Source organism: Ochotona princeps, chromosome 7, assembly GCF_030435755.1.
Source record: "Ochotona princeps isolate mOchPri1 chromosome 7, mOchPri1.hap1, whole genome shotgun sequence".
Lineage (NCBI taxonomy): Eukaryota > Metazoa > Chordata > Mammalia > Lagomorpha > Ochotonidae > Ochotona > Ochotona princeps.
The window spans coordinates 6,310,262-6,327,547 of record NC_080838.1 but is presented as its reverse complement, the minus strand read 5'-3'; the positions used below and the strand labels follow the sequence as shown (position 1 = coordinate 6,327,547).

The 17,286-nt window shown below is 48.8% G+C and overlaps 1 protein-coding gene and 1 pseudogene across 1 annotated transcript in view; one reads left to right on the top strand and one right to left on the bottom strand.

Annotated features, from left to right (window-relative positions):
- Positions 1-4,812: 4,812 nt before the first annotated feature.
- Positions 4,813-17,286, bottom strand: part of TMEM154 (transmembrane protein 154) — a 42,966-nt gene continuing 30,492 nt past the window's right edge. Inside the window, exon 7 of the mRNA XM_058666754.1 lies at positions 4,813-5,424. Coding sequence (XP_058522737.1) covers positions 5,409-5,424 — 16 coding nt within the window. The 3' untranslated portion in view covers positions 4,813-5,408. The remainder of the gene's footprint in view (positions 5,425-17,286) is intronic.
- On the top strand, positions 10,217-10,761 carry LOC118759018 (NADH dehydrogenase [ubiquinone] 1 beta subcomplex subunit 8, mitochondrial-like; annotated as a pseudogene).

Here is a 17,286-nt window from a genome sequence, read left to right as displayed (position 1 = left end):
GAGATAGAATTATCTTCCGTCCGATGATTCACTCCCCAAGTGAGCACAACAGCTGGTACTGTGCCAATCCGAAGCCAGGAGCCAGGAACCTCCTCCAGGTCTCCCACGCGGGTGCAAGATCCCAAAGCATTGGGCCGTCCTTGACTGCTTTCCCAAGCCACAAGCAGGGAGCTGGATGGGAAGTGGAGCTGCTGGGATTAGAACCGGAACCCATATGGGATCCTGGTGCGTTCAAGGCAAGGACTTTAACCACTAGGCCACGCCACCAGGCCCAGAGGTATTCTCTCTTCCCATCTTAATTTGAATGTATCCATCATATATACTCGACATTTATAAAGCTACAAATTACAAGGAAAACATTACATACGTAATTTTCAGCTTGCAAGGTAGGAGAAGTAAACCCAAGATCTTCAATCTTGAAACTTAGACAGTTTTGCAAATAAGTTCTAATCAATATCAATGGTGTCATTTCTTCCCTTTTTAAAAGATGTATTTTTTTTTATGTTTATTGTAAAGTGAGATTTACTGAGAGAAGGAGACACAGAGAGAAAGATCTTCCATTTGCTGGTTCACTCCACAAATGTCCTCAATGGCTGTAGCCGGACCATCCCAAAGCCAGGAGCTAGAAACCTCTTCCGGGTCTCCCACGTGGGTGCAGGGTCCCAAGGCTCTGGGTCGTCCTCAACTGCTTTCCCAGGCCACAAGCAGGGAGCTGGATGGGAAGTGGAGCAGCCAGGGAGCATGAACTGGTGCCCATTTGAGATCCCAACAGCTACAAAGTGAGGATTTAACCACTACGCCACCGCACCAGGCCCATGGTACCATGTTTTTCAGGAAGCATATAAGGAGGAATTTGCACATTTTTGGGGCAGAGACTAAGTGACAAATGTGACATCTGGTGACCTAACTGGCCTCCTGAGACAGTCCTCTACAGAGCTCATAAAATGGAAGATCTGAATAAAGTAGTATTTTGCATTATTCTTAGTTAACTTCAAGGATGTGATACATGTATATTACACTATTACTAATCTACCTTGGCATGGATTGAACAGGATTTGGTTCCACATATTCATGCAGACATTAAAATGCCAAAGTCTTAAGTTAATTGTTAAGGAATGAATGGCTGGTGGATGAAGGAAGGGGACTTCATCCAGTCATGGTGTCTGACGGTGGGAAGGGAAGGAAAGGGACTGGGTTGGGTCAGATGGCAGGGCAGAACACCATGATCAGATTGTGATGGTGTTGTGCAGAGAGAACCCGACACAGGGAGGAGTGTGCTGCCCCAGTCTCTCCACTTCCTGACTCACTGTCCCAATTCATGTGTTCTGCTTCTCATTGACGCTGGATCAATGAGCCTACCGATCGTGCCCCAGGAACCTCCAAAATCATGAGCTGAAATAAGCCTCCTTCCTCTCTCAGATATTTTAGTTCAAGTAGCCAAAAGCTGACTCAAGCAACATCTGTGATCCTTGCTCTTTCTGGAAACTGGCATTTACTAACCATGTGCCTGATGTCATTTATAATTTGAGGATTTTCACCTAAGAGGAACTGCATGATTACACTCAATTGAACTTTACACTGGTTAAAAAATAGTGACCACAGTAGTTATAGATCACTACTTATTGTTTTACAGGCAGATCAAAGGACATCTTTTGCAAAGTCTCATTTCTTATTTACAAAGGACCTGCGTTAGCCAGCTTGTCACCACTATAACTACACCTGAGACAAATGATATGCGAGGGGAAGGAGGAGCGTTGTTTTGTTGTTGTTGTTTTTTGCTCACAGCTTTGGAGGTTTATGACTCTCAGGCAGGTGGGCACCCCTGGTCCAGGGGGTGACGCTGTCAGTGGTCCATCAGGGAGCATGGGTGAGCACATACACAGCAAGAAGACGTGGTGGGTGGGCCTTGGGAGCAGAGGGAGTGGCCGGTCCCAGCTCTCAGGGCACGTCCCCAGTAGGACCTCCCCCTAGGCCCACCTCCCAGACACAACAAACAGCTTCCACCCTCTTGGTAGCATTGGCACAGGCATGAGTTCAGGAATATGTGTCCTGTTCCTGGTGCCACCAACAGCCCATGAACACGATGTGATGTGCGCGGAGGAGTAGCTATGGAGCCCTCTGCATCTGAAGTTCACTTATCAAAAAAAAAAAAAATTAAAAATCTTACTTGCCTCTGATTGTCTTAAACACTCTGACACTGTGCTTCTAATCATACATGGTGCTGAGATTAAAGTCTTCATGTTATCTTAAGGTACTCGGGTCTTGGGAGCTTAACCTATTAAATCTTATCAAAAAGCTCAGAGCAGGTGCAGAGTGCACGACCAGCCCCCTCTTCTATAATTGTGTGGACTGCTACCACATGAGCATGGCTGGTTACTCAGAAGAGTGCTAAGGTGCAGGAAAACACCAGGCAGCTACAGAAAATGATCTCTGAAAGCCAGCCCAGAGGCAGGTCAAATGGCCATAGACAAGCCATCAAGGTATATTGCAGGCCTGGGTTGTTGCGGTAAGGCAGCTCTAAATGCTCAGTCTGGCAGGTGCCATGCTGCCCCAGGAAACTCGTCCAGTTGTCACAGGGCCAAAAGGCACCTGTACCTGCAGCTGCTCTGCACTGGCTGGTGTGGCTGTTAGATAGTAACCCCAGATTCACTCCACGTGTCCTGTGGATGTGAAAACGCCACACATAATCATTTCATCCATGTTCTCTCTGCTCAGCCTAAAAAAACTGCATCTTATCACGGCGGAAGGTTCAGAATATGGACCAACTCCAACAGAAGCGCCAACGGCCGCCTGTGTTTTAGGGTTCCCCAACACAAAGCCCTTTTCCAGAGATGGCACGAACTGCCAGTTTTACCACCGGCTGAAGAGTTTCCTCTGCAGATTCCGTTTTCATTGGCATCCGTTTAGTATCGCTACAATCTCTGGCCACCTCCCTGCCCGCAGCATCAAGGTCCACCCCAGGCAGGTGCTCAAGTCCACGTAACAAGTTACCCAGGGGGAGATGTGACAACGGTGGTGAAGAGCCCCCAGAGGAGCCTTGGACATGTTTATCACAGTAAATTTCCTGAGTGGGATTAAGCCAGGCTGTCCACCTGGGATGCTTTAAAATGCACAAAAATGCAGCAAAATTTACATGCCTTGAGCAGATTTTTACTTTGATGAGCTGTACAAGGAAGATAGATGAGTGAATTGTTTTTCCTAGTGATAATCTAAAACAGAAAATGAAGTCTTAGGCTTAAAAGCCATTCTTGAAATTGTCACAAATAGTCGATGCCTGTTGACTGGATAGTAGTAAAAAGACTCAGGCTGCTGGAAGTGCTGCTTAACTGCTTAGATTCATACTGACTTCTTCCTTTCTTGCCAGGGTAAACTTTCTAATGTCCTTGTACACTGTGCAGTGACAATGGTCCGTACCTTCCTTAGGCACAAACTAAAAGCCAGGTTTGCTTCTGCTGGAATTTGAAGGACTTTCTTTCTTTCTTTCTTTCTTTCTTTCTTTCTTTCTTTCTTTCTTTCTTTCTTTCTTTCTTTCTTTTTTCTTTTCTTTCTCTCTCTCTCTCTCTCTCTCTCTCTCTTTCTTTCCTTCCTTCTTTCTTTCTTTCTCTGTTTCTTTCCTTCTTTCTTTTTCCCATATCAACGTGAGATTCCAGGGCTCCTTGTATTCTCTGAACTTTTACAGATCATCATTTGATGGGGTTGAAGCAAATTTCAAGGCTTGAGTGCTTGGCAATGTTAGTACCTAGCTAAAGAAGCAGAGCAAAACTAACAGCAAAGAACAATGAGAAACAAGCTGGAAGTAGCAAACAAAAGCCAAAAAAAAAGTTATGACTGCTGAGAAAATGACAATTTTGGCATAAACATCTCCGGAGCCACTGTGGGCTGTAAGTTGATTACAGGCATGCAGAAGGGCAAGGGAAGCCAAAAGGTGTGTGAGGATCTGCTCCTGAGAAGATGAGGGCAAATCTGCTGAAGTCACGCAGCATGAAAACCATCTTTACCAAAGAACCATGCAGCCCTGGCATAGCACAAGAGCAGTGATTAGGCACAATGTGACAGCTGCATCTTTTGTTATACAGAAAAATATCTCCACGCTGGGCCTCTGCTTTTAAAATTATTGGCAGAGTTCAGAAGACACGTACTTGTAAAATGGGCCCCAATGGGCAGAAGGGTTAGCTTTGGCATGGAGGCAGCCTTCCTTCCAAACACAAGTCCCCAAGTTCAGCAGCAAATGTTCGGTTCACCTTATATCCCCTCGGTTGACATGGGGGCGTAGAAAGATGACTCAATTTTGCATTCTCCATTTCTTTCCTGGAATAAAATAGTCAGCACCCCAAGACAACAGAGGACTGTCACTTTGGAGGTCAGAATTAGGAGCAGGTTTGAGTGGAGGCTGATTTTGCACGAGTGGGAGTGGCCGATGGGTGGGCCATTACTCTTAGAGTGGGAACGTCCCCACGCTTCACAGAGGACGCGTGAGCTCTTGGAGTGCAGACCGCGAGTGCTGTGGGTGTGAGTCACGCTGCAGGCTTATCTTCTGTTTGGTTCCAACCACCTTCAAGCTCTCCAGGACATAGATGGGCGATGGCCACCCCTCCCCCATATACACCTGCACCCATATCACACGCAAGGGTAGCATGGTCAAGCCAGAACGAGCGTGGGGGAAACATGGAAGGGAAGGTTATTTTGGCAGAAAAGAAAAATGTTTGTTCTTTCATTGAAAATTCTCAGTTCCTCTGAGAAGTCCCAGGGGCAACAGGAGGTAGCCAGGTCAAGATCGGTTAAGCCGCCAAAAATAGAAAAATATTTCATGCTTCCTCATCGCTGCTGGGTAGGGGAGGAGAAGGCGGGGTTCTCTCCCCACGTCTTCTTGGTGGACGTAAACCAGCCCACCAACCCCCAGGATGAGGCTCACGATCATTCTCACGATAGCACTCTCTAGAAAAAAGCTTCTGTTCCGGGTCGTTGACCTGCTGGTGAACTTGATCACCACAAGCACTTAACCAGAGTGAGCCAGAAGAAAACCATGGGTGAAAACAACCTCCTGACTTAAACCCTAAGGAATGAAGCCAAAAGGTGGTGGGGACGGGAGAGCAAGTACCATCAGCCAGGAGTTAGCCCAGAGCAGGGAATGTCCCAGGGTCAGAGCGGAGCGCGTCGCACGTTGCTCCATCCGCAGAGGCAGAGAGGCACGGCCGCCAGGGCTTTTCCTGGGGCTCAAAGGCCTGTTCTTCCGAGTGCAGGTAAAGCCACCATTAAGAAGAGCAGGCATTGGGAAAAACAGCAAAAGGTTGTTGCGTCTCCGTGGGTTTGAAATTCATTAAGCCGTGTCGTCTTCACCGTCCTCCGGCAGGCTGGGTAGGTTCATTCAGCAAGGCTGCTCCTCTTGGAAAACAGAGGCCTGCTCAGCGTTAGGGTTCATGGTCACTGTAAAAGAAACCGAACAATAGTGCACTTGCAAGAAACTACCAAGAGGTGGTCAGGTGGCTCAGGAGAGCAGAAGTGGGCAGGAAGTAGGCAGGGGCCAGCCCGCCATGCCTGAAAGCAAAGGTCTGCTCAAGTTTCGTATTTGATTCCCTGAGCAGGAAGTCCGCGGAAGACAAGATCCCAGCCTCCACCTCCTTCCCAGTGCTGACGTGGACAGGAGCAGATGGAGGTGGAGTTCCTCCTTAATTAAATCTAATCCCACTCCATGAATGCGCAGCAAATGGCCGTTAAAGGTTATTTTGTTTCCCCGTCCTTCCCACAGCCCACAGGCTATTTTCCCTCAAGACTCTGTGGTGCCGGCCTGGTTTCAGTCACCTGTTTTCCTACCCACACACGGTCTGGGTTTCCTACCCTCCCATGTCTTCTAGAATTCAGTCATCAGGTATCTTGGGGATGGGAGTAGACATCACTTCCGGACATGGTGCTTGCACACCGCCAGGCTCTTGGCTACTTCCGGCTTTTGTTTCCAACGTGGCTGTCACTGCCAGCTAGCTCGCTGTGTGGGGCTTTCTTTTTCTCTCCCAGTGGACTCATGGCTCCACCCTTTTTCTTTCTCCTGGAAGGCAAGCTGTACTCTCCTACCTCCCATTTCTCTTTTGTGTGTGCCCCGTTGATGGAGATTGCATCATGTCCCTGGCGGAAGTGGCCACTGTTTCCTGGGCTAGGGCTTGAATGCTGGGAGCCCTGTGGGGTGGAGTGGCCTCCACGCACATGTGTGTGTGGCATGCAGCAGATTGGGCTCTCCCATGTGCGCTCTAGCGCTGTCTGTGCCTTGACAGAGAGGACTTTGAAATAACCAGGACAGATGGAGTGACTGAGCTCAGATTTGTTGACAAAAGGGGGATGAAGATGGTCTCGTGTGTGTGTGTGTGTGTGTGAGACAGAGAGAGAGAGAGAGAGAGAGAGAGAGAGAGAGAGAGAGAGAGAGAGAGAGAAGCTCGTACAAGGAGAGGCTAACAGTGGGAAAGCAGAGAGAACTTAATTTGAGATGGGGGAGGGAAGGAAGCAGCCACAGCAACATTTACTTAAAATGCAAAGCCAGGGTAGCAGCAAGCACTCAGCCTGGGTTGCCTGCATCCCCCAGCAGAGTGTCTGAATTTGAGCCCTACCTCCGCTCCCACATCCAGCTCCCTGATCATCGGACCCTGCCAGGGCCTCAGTCGTGACGATCAGGTCCCTGGGGCCCTGCCGCTCTTGTGTGGGACCTGAGTTGCTGGCTCCTGGTTTCTGCCTGGTCCAGCTCCACTTGTTGTAGCAGGTGCTGGTAGAAGGGAGCTGACTCTCTCTCCATCCATCTGTCCTTTCTGCCTTTCAAAATAAATGAAAGTGCAAACCCGACTGAATATTCAAAACATTTGTGTCTGAAGAGTGGACACTCAACAACGGGCAAGGAGGCTTTCTCACGGGCAGTCCAGCTCCCCGGTAAGAAAACAACCTTGTGGGCTTTTCTTTTCCCCCTTCTGTGTCCTTCTCTTGGAATTCCAGCCACTTCTGCAGAGAGCTGGGCCAGCAGAGAAGCTGACCAGCAGTGGACAGAACGCTTCTGTTTTTCTCCATGCTGGCCTGTGTCCAGCTGTTAGAACTGGAGTGATTTGTAAAATGAACTGTTAGAAAACTAGTCATATTCATAGCTGAAAAACTAGAAAGTACACTGAAGACAAAAACACCAATAATCTCAATGCCGTTAGCACTCTGGTATTTCCTCAACTCTTCTGTGGCAATAGTACTAGCCCAGGTGTATTGAAGCCAGGTCCTCTATGCGGATGGTTCCGCAACATGCGAAACTGGAGCTGTAGTGCAGTCTGCCATGCTGGCATCCCATATCAGTGCCAGTTCAAGTCCCACCTGTTCCTTTTCCTTTCCAGAACTCTGCGAAAGCAGTGGAAGACGGCTCAGGTGCTTGGACCCCTGTCACCCATCCCAATGACCTGAGTCTGTACACTTCCTGGCTTGGCCTGGTTCAATTGTACCCACTATGGTCACTTGGCAAACTCACCAGCAGATGGAAGATCTCTCTGTCTCTCTCTGTCTTTGTAATTCTTCCTTTAAAATAAGTAGTTGAAAGATTTGACACCCTTAATAAACCCTAGGCTACTTTAAATTTTCATTTCTACAAATACTGCTAATGTTTGCACACTTCTAATTGTTACTTTGGCATAAAACTCTAGAAAAGGAACTGCAGGTCAAGTTGCTGGCAATTTTAAAGCTTTAACAGTGCATGGTCATATTATTCCTTTCCCCTAGAAAATGTGTATAATTTAAATTGTACCAATACTTCCCCTTAGGAAAATATTTTTGTGCTCACATCCAACAACAAAAAAACATGAGTTTTTTTTTTTCCCATTTTATTTGGAAAGCAGAGCCCACCATCTTCCATCTGCTGGTTCACTCTCTACATGCCCAAACACCCCATACTAGGCCAGCTGATGCCAGGCCACCTAAGGGAATTCTAGCCACCCAAGCACATGGGCAGCTTCTGCTGCCTTCCCAGGATACACAGTAGAGGGAACTGGACAGGAAGTGGAGGAGCTAGGAATCAAACCAGGCTCTCCAATGTAGAATGCAAGTATCCCAAATGACGCCTTGACCACTGACCCAAACGCCTGCCCTTACCTTTACTTAAACTTACCTTAAAAAAAAAAAATCATTCATTTTATTTGAAAGGCAAGTTACACAGAGGGGAGAAAGAGAGAGAGAGATCTATGTGCTGTGATGCCAGGGCTGGGTCTGCCATACCCGGGAGCGAGGTGCTTCGTCTGGGTCTGCCATGTGGGTGACAAGAGATGGAACACTTGGGCCATCTTCCACTGCTTTCCCCAGGCTGTAAGCAGGGAGCTGGATTGGAGCAGCCACGACAAGGCTTGGTGACCATATGGGAGGCAGGCGTTGCAGGCGGCCACTTTATCCAACATGCCACAACAGTAGCCTCGTTTATTTACTTTTTTGCTACTAAGAAGAGCAAACATTTTTGAAAGTTTAATTGATCATTTCTTCTCTTGTTGAATTGCTGATCCTTTTTTTGCTCCTATTTCAGATGAGATCATTATGTTTGGTTTGGTCACTGAGTCTAAAAAATTTCTGTTCATTATACAGAATGAAAAAAAAACTCCATTGAGGTCATCTTCCTTCTAATGTGATTTATTGAGTTTTCGGAAGTATGCAAGTGCTGAGTTTTTAATGTAATTGAATCTATCCTTTTTTAAAAATTATTTCCAACTTGTATATAATTCTTTCAACCCAGTCCCCATCAAAGGGCTTATCATCATTTTTTCTTAACATTTTCTCCACATTTTTAATACTTAAACTTATGAAGAGTTTAAAGCATTTTAAATGTAAAAACAGCTTAATGTTTGTAGAGAATGTGTGGTAGAAGTTCTAAAATTCTCTCCCAAATGTTAGTTATCCCAATTATTCCTCCCATAACATATCACACATTTCCATGGACTTGCGTCTTTTTCTGAATTTTCCTTCTATTTCTTTAATAATTGTCATTTAGTTCCAAGGAGACAGGGTTTTAACTTTTGACAAATCTTCCCTTGCCTGCTGCCACTGCAGTTGTCCCATCATTTCCGTCTGTGAGAATTGTCCCGGGCACCTGAGCAGTCATTGCTCAGGATGCAAAGTGCACCAAGATTTTTAAGAGATGGATTTGAAGTTTTACCCTGGGGAGTCTTGTTGTGGAACACACTATGCCTCTCCATTTGTCCAAATCTGTGTGACTCTCAACAAGCAGACGGATGTTTCTTCAGGCTCTCCGCTTAGCTCCCAGTGTGTTATTTTTCAGGATATATTTGGCCTGGTGTATGTGCTGACAAGTGGCTTGTGTAGCATAATGGATAAAAGCGCGGGGTCAGTCGGCCAGCTTTGGGATCAAGGCTCAAACACTTCGCTGCGGGGCGATGACGGGAAAGCTAGCCTTGGCTTTGTACCTCGGTGTCCCCGGGGCTAGCTCTCCCTGGTGGCCCCTTCATGGTCAGCCCACCGCCTGAGCCTGGAGTCCTGGCTCTCTCCTAGGTGTGGGCCTGTAGTGAGTTAGACACCCCCCTGCCCCAGAGGCTGTTTCTTATCTCAACAAAATGATCAGATAACCCCTGGCAGCGCTAACCTGGGCAAACAATGGGATTGCTGGGTAAAACCATCTTGCCAAGGGCCCATCACGGTAGCTTAGCAGCTAAAGTCCTCACCTTGGATGCACTGGGATCTCATATGGGTGCAGGTTCAAACTCCAGGAGCCCCCGTTTCCCATCCAGCTCCTTGCTTGTTGCCTGGGAAAGCAGTAGAGGACAGCCCAAAAGCCTTGGGACCCTGCATCTGCATGGGAGACCTGGAGGAGGCTTCAAACTCCTGGCTTCAGATTGGCACAGCTCCAGCCATTGTGACCACTTGGGGAGTGAATCAATAGAGACGGAACATCTTCCTCTCTGTATATCTGACTTTCCAATAAAAATGAACATCTTGCCAAATGGCCACAGGATTGCAGCGCCTGAAACAAGCGGCTTCCAAACCGGGTGGCCGGCCACAGTGATGGTCAAAGCTTATCCCAACAGCCGCGTGAATGGGCCTCCTCCCACGGGTGCCCTGTAATAATCTGAGGCACGTGGAACACCTCTCCCCAAAGCCTGCCTCGTAACAGGATGACAGACTGTGAAAACAAGTGGAACTGATTGAAAAAGCATCCCAGAATTACTATCTTAAGAAGAAAGACATCTAGAAACCCAGAAGGAAGGTGAAGATGGCGGCAGCCGGCACCAGGATCCTGGGTGTCCGGTGGCTGCAAAGGGCAGCCCGGAATGTGGTGTCTTTGGGCGCACGGATAGCCTCCCATATTACAAAGGACATGCTCCCAGGACCCTATCCTAAGGTCCCCGGAGAACAGAAGTATGATGGAATTACGTGGAAGATGATGAACCTAACCTGGATGATGGCAGGGGGTATGGTGACTACTCGAAACTCCCTGACCGCTCACAGCAAGAGAGGGATCCATGGTATGACTGGGACCATTCCGACCTAAGGCCCAACTGGGGCGAGCCGATCCACTGGAACCTAGATATGTTTGTCAGGAACCCTGTGGACACATCCCCCACACCTGTTCCTTGGGACACCACGTGTAAGCATCCAGGTACAGATTAGTGTAAGGAGACTGCTTTGGCATTTGGTAAGGATACTGTGGGGCCGAAGCAGTATCCTTACAACAATCTGTACCTGGAATGAGGTGGCGATCCCAGCCAAGAGCCTGAGCCCATGACTCACTATGAGATCTGAGGTGGCATCGTGGGCATGTGTGCCCTCTAACTCGGACTCCCTCATTCTTAGAGATTGAATCTTAATGGAATGCCTAATAAAACTGAATGCTGTGGAGAGAAGGAGAAGAAGGAGGTGATGACATCTACTTGGCAAGCTCCCAGTAAAAGGAGGCCAGAGGCAAACCAAATATCTCTTTCCTGGCTGTCCCTGCCTTGCAGCTGCGAGCAGCCAACAGCTCCCCCCGCCAGTCTGTCTTGTAACCACCCTGTCTTTTTTGATGACCCAGCCAAGGAGCCTCATCTGCAGGGCACGGCAATAAATCTGTGTGAAGCCTTGCTGCTGTTGAGATGTTCCCTAACTTGGTTTTCCATTGCATGCGGAATTCAGTTGAGCACAAAGTCATGTAACAATTGGATTAGGCTCTTTCCCATCATCAATATCATTGTCCCTTCTTCCCGCAAGAAGTCTGGCCTGGGTGGCTGATTAGGCAGCCTAGGATCCATTTGAGACATATAGATCAGGCCATGGGACAGACGTCATCTTGGCCACTGTTCAAGCAATGAATTGGGCTTTTAGATTTTGCACGTCTTCCCTCCTCTGCCATTATCACATGCATGTGCGCCCATGCACACCACGCACATACCTGTATTTTAATGTTATTGCGGCTATCCATGGGATTATTAGCTATCCACCCACTTGCTGATATGGAGGGCAGGGGAGGGAGGCATTTGGCTTAGCAGTTAAGATGCCCACTTCCCATATCAGAGTCCTTGTTCCGACATCCACCTTTGGCTCCGGACTCCAGCTTCCTGCTCATGGGCACCCTGGCAGGCACCAGGTACGGGGTCCAGTGGTTGGTTCCTGTCACCCACATGGGAGATTCAGATTGAATTTCTGGCTCCAGATTCAGCCAGGGCAGGCAGCTCCCAGATGCAAGGGACGGCCATGAAAGAGATGTTTGGGTTGCCTCTGGCCTCATTTCACTGGGAGCTTGCCAAGTAGATGTCTTCTTAAAGACAGTAATTCTGGGATGCTTTTTCAATCAGTTCCACTTGTTTTCACAGTTTGTCATCCTGTTACGAGGCAGGCTCTGGGGAGAGGTGTTCCACGCGCCTCGGATTGCTGCAGGGCACCCCTGGGAGGAGGCCCATTCACGCAGCTGTCGGGGTAAGCCGTGAGCACCACTGTGACCAGCCACCCGGGTTGGAAGCCGCTTGTTTCAGGCGCTGCAATCCTGTGGCAGAAAATAAGAGCTTTCCTGCCCTCTCTTCATTGCTTCTCAAATTAAAAAAGAAAAAAACGGAAAGCTTGTTGATTTGAAGTGTGTTTTAAGTGATTTTTGAGAGGTTAGAAAGGAAAAGAGGAAATAAACTCATAGGAAGCAACTGTGAGTAGCCATGGAAAGTATTTGAACAGAGGCCTCCAAGAGCTCACAAGGCAGTCCTGGCTCCTGGCAGGTGAATCTGACTGATGGCAGGCCTGGCGAGGGCCATGTCAGGTCATGGCCTTCCACACGCCAGCTTCATGGTGGCTGTCCTTCCTGTGGCTACATGATGTTAATTTATGAAATCTCTCTTTTATTTTAAGTAATGAAAGACAATACAATTGCAATTTAAAAAGAAACTCCATTTGTGGCACTCCAATACCAGCAGACCAAATGGGTGCTGGTTCTAGTCTCAGCTGCTCCACCTCCCATCTAGCTCTCTGCTTGTAGTCTGGGAAAGCAGTGGAGGATGGCCCAATGCCAGGCACCCCTACATCCATGTGGGAGACCTGGAGGAAGGTCCTGGCTCCTGGCTTCATATCAATCCAGCTCCAGCCATTGTGGCCATTTGAGGAGTGAACCAGTAAATGGAAGAGGAGAGGAGAAAGACAGAAAGAGAATCCTAAAAAAAAACAAAAAAAGAGATTTGTTTTTATGAGGAAGCAGAGAGAAAGATCTTCCATCTGCTGGTTTACTCCCCAAGTGAATGCAACAGCCAGAGCTGAGTTAATCCGAAGCCAGGAGCCAGGAACTTCTTCTGGATCTCCCACATGGGTACAGGGTCTCAAGGCCTTGAACCATCCTCTGCTGGTTTCCCAGGCCACAAGCAGGGAGGTGGATGGGAAATGAGGCAGCCAGGAAGTGAGCTGGCACCCATTTGGGATCCCGGAGTATGCAAGGCAAGAGTTTTAGCCACTAGGCTACTGCTTCTGGCTCATCATTTTTTAAACTAGCTTTATGACATGAGGCAGACAGCATTTGGACATAAAGGATATTTAGAAAATACGTTCTGAAAAATGACATTGGCAACTGTACTTTCTAAATGAAAAAAAAAGAGAGAGAGAAGATCAGGGAGGAAAAAAATCATAAAAAAATTCTCCCTTAAATTGACCTGATCCTTTCCTGAGATATATTGAAGTGGCCCAGTTTTACAATAGCACTGAACTAAGAAACAGAATAAACATTCAAATTATGCTAAGGATACACAGCTTTCCTCTCTGAGCTAAATTTTTAAAGGTTTATTTATTTATTTGAAAGGTAGAGTGACAGAAAGAGACACAGAGAGGGAGGGAGGTACAGAGATCTTCCATCTACTGGGTCACTCCTCAAATGACTGCAATGGCCAGGATGGGGCCAGACGGAAGCCAGGGGCCTAGAGCTCCATCTGGCTCTCCCCCGATGAGTGACAGATGCCCTCATCCCCTTCCCCTCGGGCATGCATGAACAGAAATCTGGACTGGAAATGGAGCTGCCAGGACTCCAAGCAGCCTTCTGGGGTGGGATGCGGGCATCCCAGCAGGTGGCTGAACTGGCTGTGCTGCAATGCCGTCCCCTGACTTGACCTCCTAAGTGATGGTTCCTAGGCACCTGGGCTCTAGAAAATGCCATGGAGTCTCGCTACTGGTCTGTCCACTTGGATGCACCCAAGGTCGGCGTGAAGTTACCACTGCGGGTAAGAGGAGAATGTTTGCCGTTCCTCCTCTGTGGCTTTGCCTGCAAGTCTGCAGAGATGGATACAACAGGCTCTCCGGAAACTTTCTAACAGAACTTAACTGTCTGCGTCCCCAGAAGAGGAGAGGCTGGCTGGGCCCTTTCTCCTCTTCACCACTGCTCATGGCCCCAGGGAGGATCTGCAGGCACGGGGTGGGTAGTGGAGGTGCCTTCTCTATAGGAATACAGAGGACAGTAAGCCTCCCCGGGTGGGGCAGGTTGGGGATTGTCACCAGAAGCTTGAAGCCTCTTCCTTCTTTCCCCCACTGCTGATGGCCACTCTTCTCTGGGTAGGTGGGGCTGTCAGTGGTTGATCCGGAGGATGGAGGGGCCTCCCTATCCTTGGGACAGCTACATCAGTACTTTCCAAGGCATTCAACGTACCTGCCTTGCTGCAGCATGCAAAAGGATGACTCAGAGGCAAACGTCATCCTAGGAGCTTGGGGCAAGAGTGATGTGTTCAGTGAAGGCTTGTTGAACAAACCATGCTGGTGAGGTCTGCAGATCCTGACGCAGGGGGCAGGGGAGGGCATTGCGCAGAACCCTCTGTGCTCTCTGTGAACCTGACACTGCTCTACCAATTTTTTTTTTTTTTTTCAAGAAGAACCATCGGCAGCACAGGGAGCTGAAGTGAATTTATCTCAGTCTAACAAGTGCCCGAGCCAGGCCTTAGAACAGCCATCTGATTCCAGTAACCTTGCATCTGGCTCTCTCTTCTTCCAAAAGCTTCTTCAAAATTAATTTTTGCTTTTATGTATTTGAAAGGAAGGCAGAGAGAGAGACAGACAGACAGACAGACAGAATATCCTATCATCTAATTTGCTTCTCAAATGCCTTGACAGCCAGGGCAGAGTGAGGCAAAGGCCAGGAACCTGGAACTCCGCCCAGATCTCACGGCAGATGGCAGGAATCCATGTAGCTGAGCCTAGTCTGCTGCATCCCAGGTGGAAGCTGGGATCAGAAGCTGAGCCAGGACCTGCCCCCAGACTGCGCTGGGGGGTGCCCCCAGGGACTGCGCTGTGGGGCGCCCCCAGACTGCCCTGGGGGGTGCCCCAGGGACTGTGCTGTGGGGTGCCCCCAGGCACTGCGCTGTGGGGTGCCTCCAGGGACTGCGCTGTGGGGTGCCCCCAGGCACTGTGCTGTGGGGTGCCCCCAGGGACTGCGCTGTGGGGTGCTGGCAGCATCCGAAGTAGGATCTTAACTGCTGCACCTACCTCTGCCCTGACACGGGTATCTCTAATGAGTCACAAGCTTTCAGAGGGAAACAAAAATGAACCCTATTTCTGTCCTGGAGGAGATAGTTACAGTAATGTACTGGCTATCACTGTAATGAAGAAACCAGGGGAGAGAACTAGGAATGAAATAACAGCAGAGAAGCAAGGCTGTATGCTCGAATGTCCTTCCAGAGAGAGGACAGGCTGAGAAGCAGCTGATGCTCACACCACCAAACCCAGGGCACCTGGGGGTCACGGAGGAGAGCCCAGGCTCTTCAAGGAGACCGCCCAGATTTCCAATTCCTCATGCTCAATGGGAGTGTAAAGACATCACCATAGAAACCAGTGGCAAAAATAATGCCCTCCTGTTCCCAGTCCCTGTGCCTGGGACTTAGGATACAAGCTTATGAGCCCCACAGAGAGTAAACCTCTCTTCAACAGTTTTAATTCTTTAATCATGACAACAGCAATAGCCAATATGTACTGAGAGCTCAGTATGTACTTTTCTTAGTTTTTAGTGAATAAAAATTAATTTGGGGGGCCCGGCGGCGTGGCCTAGCGGCTAAAGTCCTCGCCTTGAAGGCCCCGGGATCCCATATGGGCGCCGGTTCTAATCCCAGAAGCTCCACTTCCCATCCAGCTCCCTGCCTGTGGCCTGGGAAGGCAGTTGAGGACGGCCCAATGCATTGGGACACTGCACCCGCGTGGGAGACCCGGAAGAGGTTCCTGGTTCCTGGCGTCGGATCGGCGCGCATCGGCCCGTTGCGGCTCACTTGGGGAGTGAATCATCGGACGGAAGATCTTCCTCTCTGTCTCTCCTCCACTCTGTATATCTGGCTGTAATAAAATGAATAAATCTTTAAAAAAAAAATTAATTTGGGGTAGGGGGTTAGCATTTAGAGCAGGGTGAAGGTGTATGAGTCCTCTCTTGGGCTGTCTGGGTTCCATGTCCGATTCCAGCTCCCGGGGACAGCTTCCTGCTAATTCAGACCCCGGGTGGGCTGTGGCAGCAGATGAAAACTCAACAGCTGGTTTCCTGGCACCCACATTCCGGCCTCCTTGCTATGCACTGACCTTCTCCGACCTTTGTTGGCATTGCCAGAATAAACCAGCTGTGTCTTTATTCGACTCTTTTTCCATCTCTCGGCCTCTTAAATAGTACTCACTGAAACAGTTAGAAGCTGAATGTGGTCCAAAGACCTGCGCCTTGCCCTTGGGTATGGAAAACCAGTATTGTCACACAGAGCAGGAGCAGACCTCCCCCCAAATGAAGACCAGGCCAGGGTGAAACCAGGATCTGGGAACTCCATCTGAGTCATATCCAAAGGTAGCAGGAATCCAACCACTGGCATGCTTCAGCAGGAAGCTGGAAATAAAGCAGGCCTTGAACTCCAACATGAGACACTGGTGCTCCAAGCAGCAGCTTAACCTCCTGCACCACCACACCTGCCCCTCTGTAATGGGGAGCGTCTTCCATGTTGCCCATCATTTTCAAGAGCAGGCATGGGCAGATGTGCCAAAGCCTGTGACACTCACAGCAGGTGGGTGTCCGGTAGTGATGCAGTAATAAGATGCTGTGGAGTGGGCTGGGCGTTAGCAATGGCCCGTCATGAGGAAGTCACTCCTTTGTAGTGACCTCTGTCACATTGCCGCTGGGTTCTTTTTTCCACCCGCTGCTTCATTTGGGGAATCTTATTTAGACAGAATGCGATATTTTCTGAACACAGCATGAAGCTTAACAAATAAATACCCAGAGAAGTACCTCCGTTATCAGAGCTTGGGTCTGCCTGAGTAGGACTGCAGTGTTGTCATATTGGAGACACAGGAGGGTGAATGCTTCAAGTAGTTAGGGAAGGGATGCAGAGAGGGGGTCCAGGGGACAAATCTCTGACTGCCTCAATAGGCAGCCTCCCATAACCAGTCCTCTCGCATGATTTCTAGTCCCAAGGACTTCCCAAGAACTACCCAATGACATGAGACTCTGGCAAGAGAAATAAGCGGTGCCCTGAATGTTTGTCCTATTTCCCTGACACAATTGTACCTTCCCCGTCACTGGCTCAAGCTCTGTGTGCTCTGTCCATCTGTGAGTGATCCCTGCCAATTGCCAGGTATCCTCCCACAAATCCCTGCCCCAGCATGCACAAGTTCCCAAACTTCTTCAGTCATGAACCCCCTATCTTGAGCAGACCATGTCTTCCCAAAATCACATACATAAACAAGGCAGATTCTGTACTCACAAAAGACTGCACAGGGCCACCAAGGACCCACAAGTGACCCAACACACTAAAATGTTCTGGCTAGTAGCGCCACCTAGCGGCAGATGGGAGCATTTATTTTTTGACTTCTTTCTCTAAGAATCCTATTGATGAG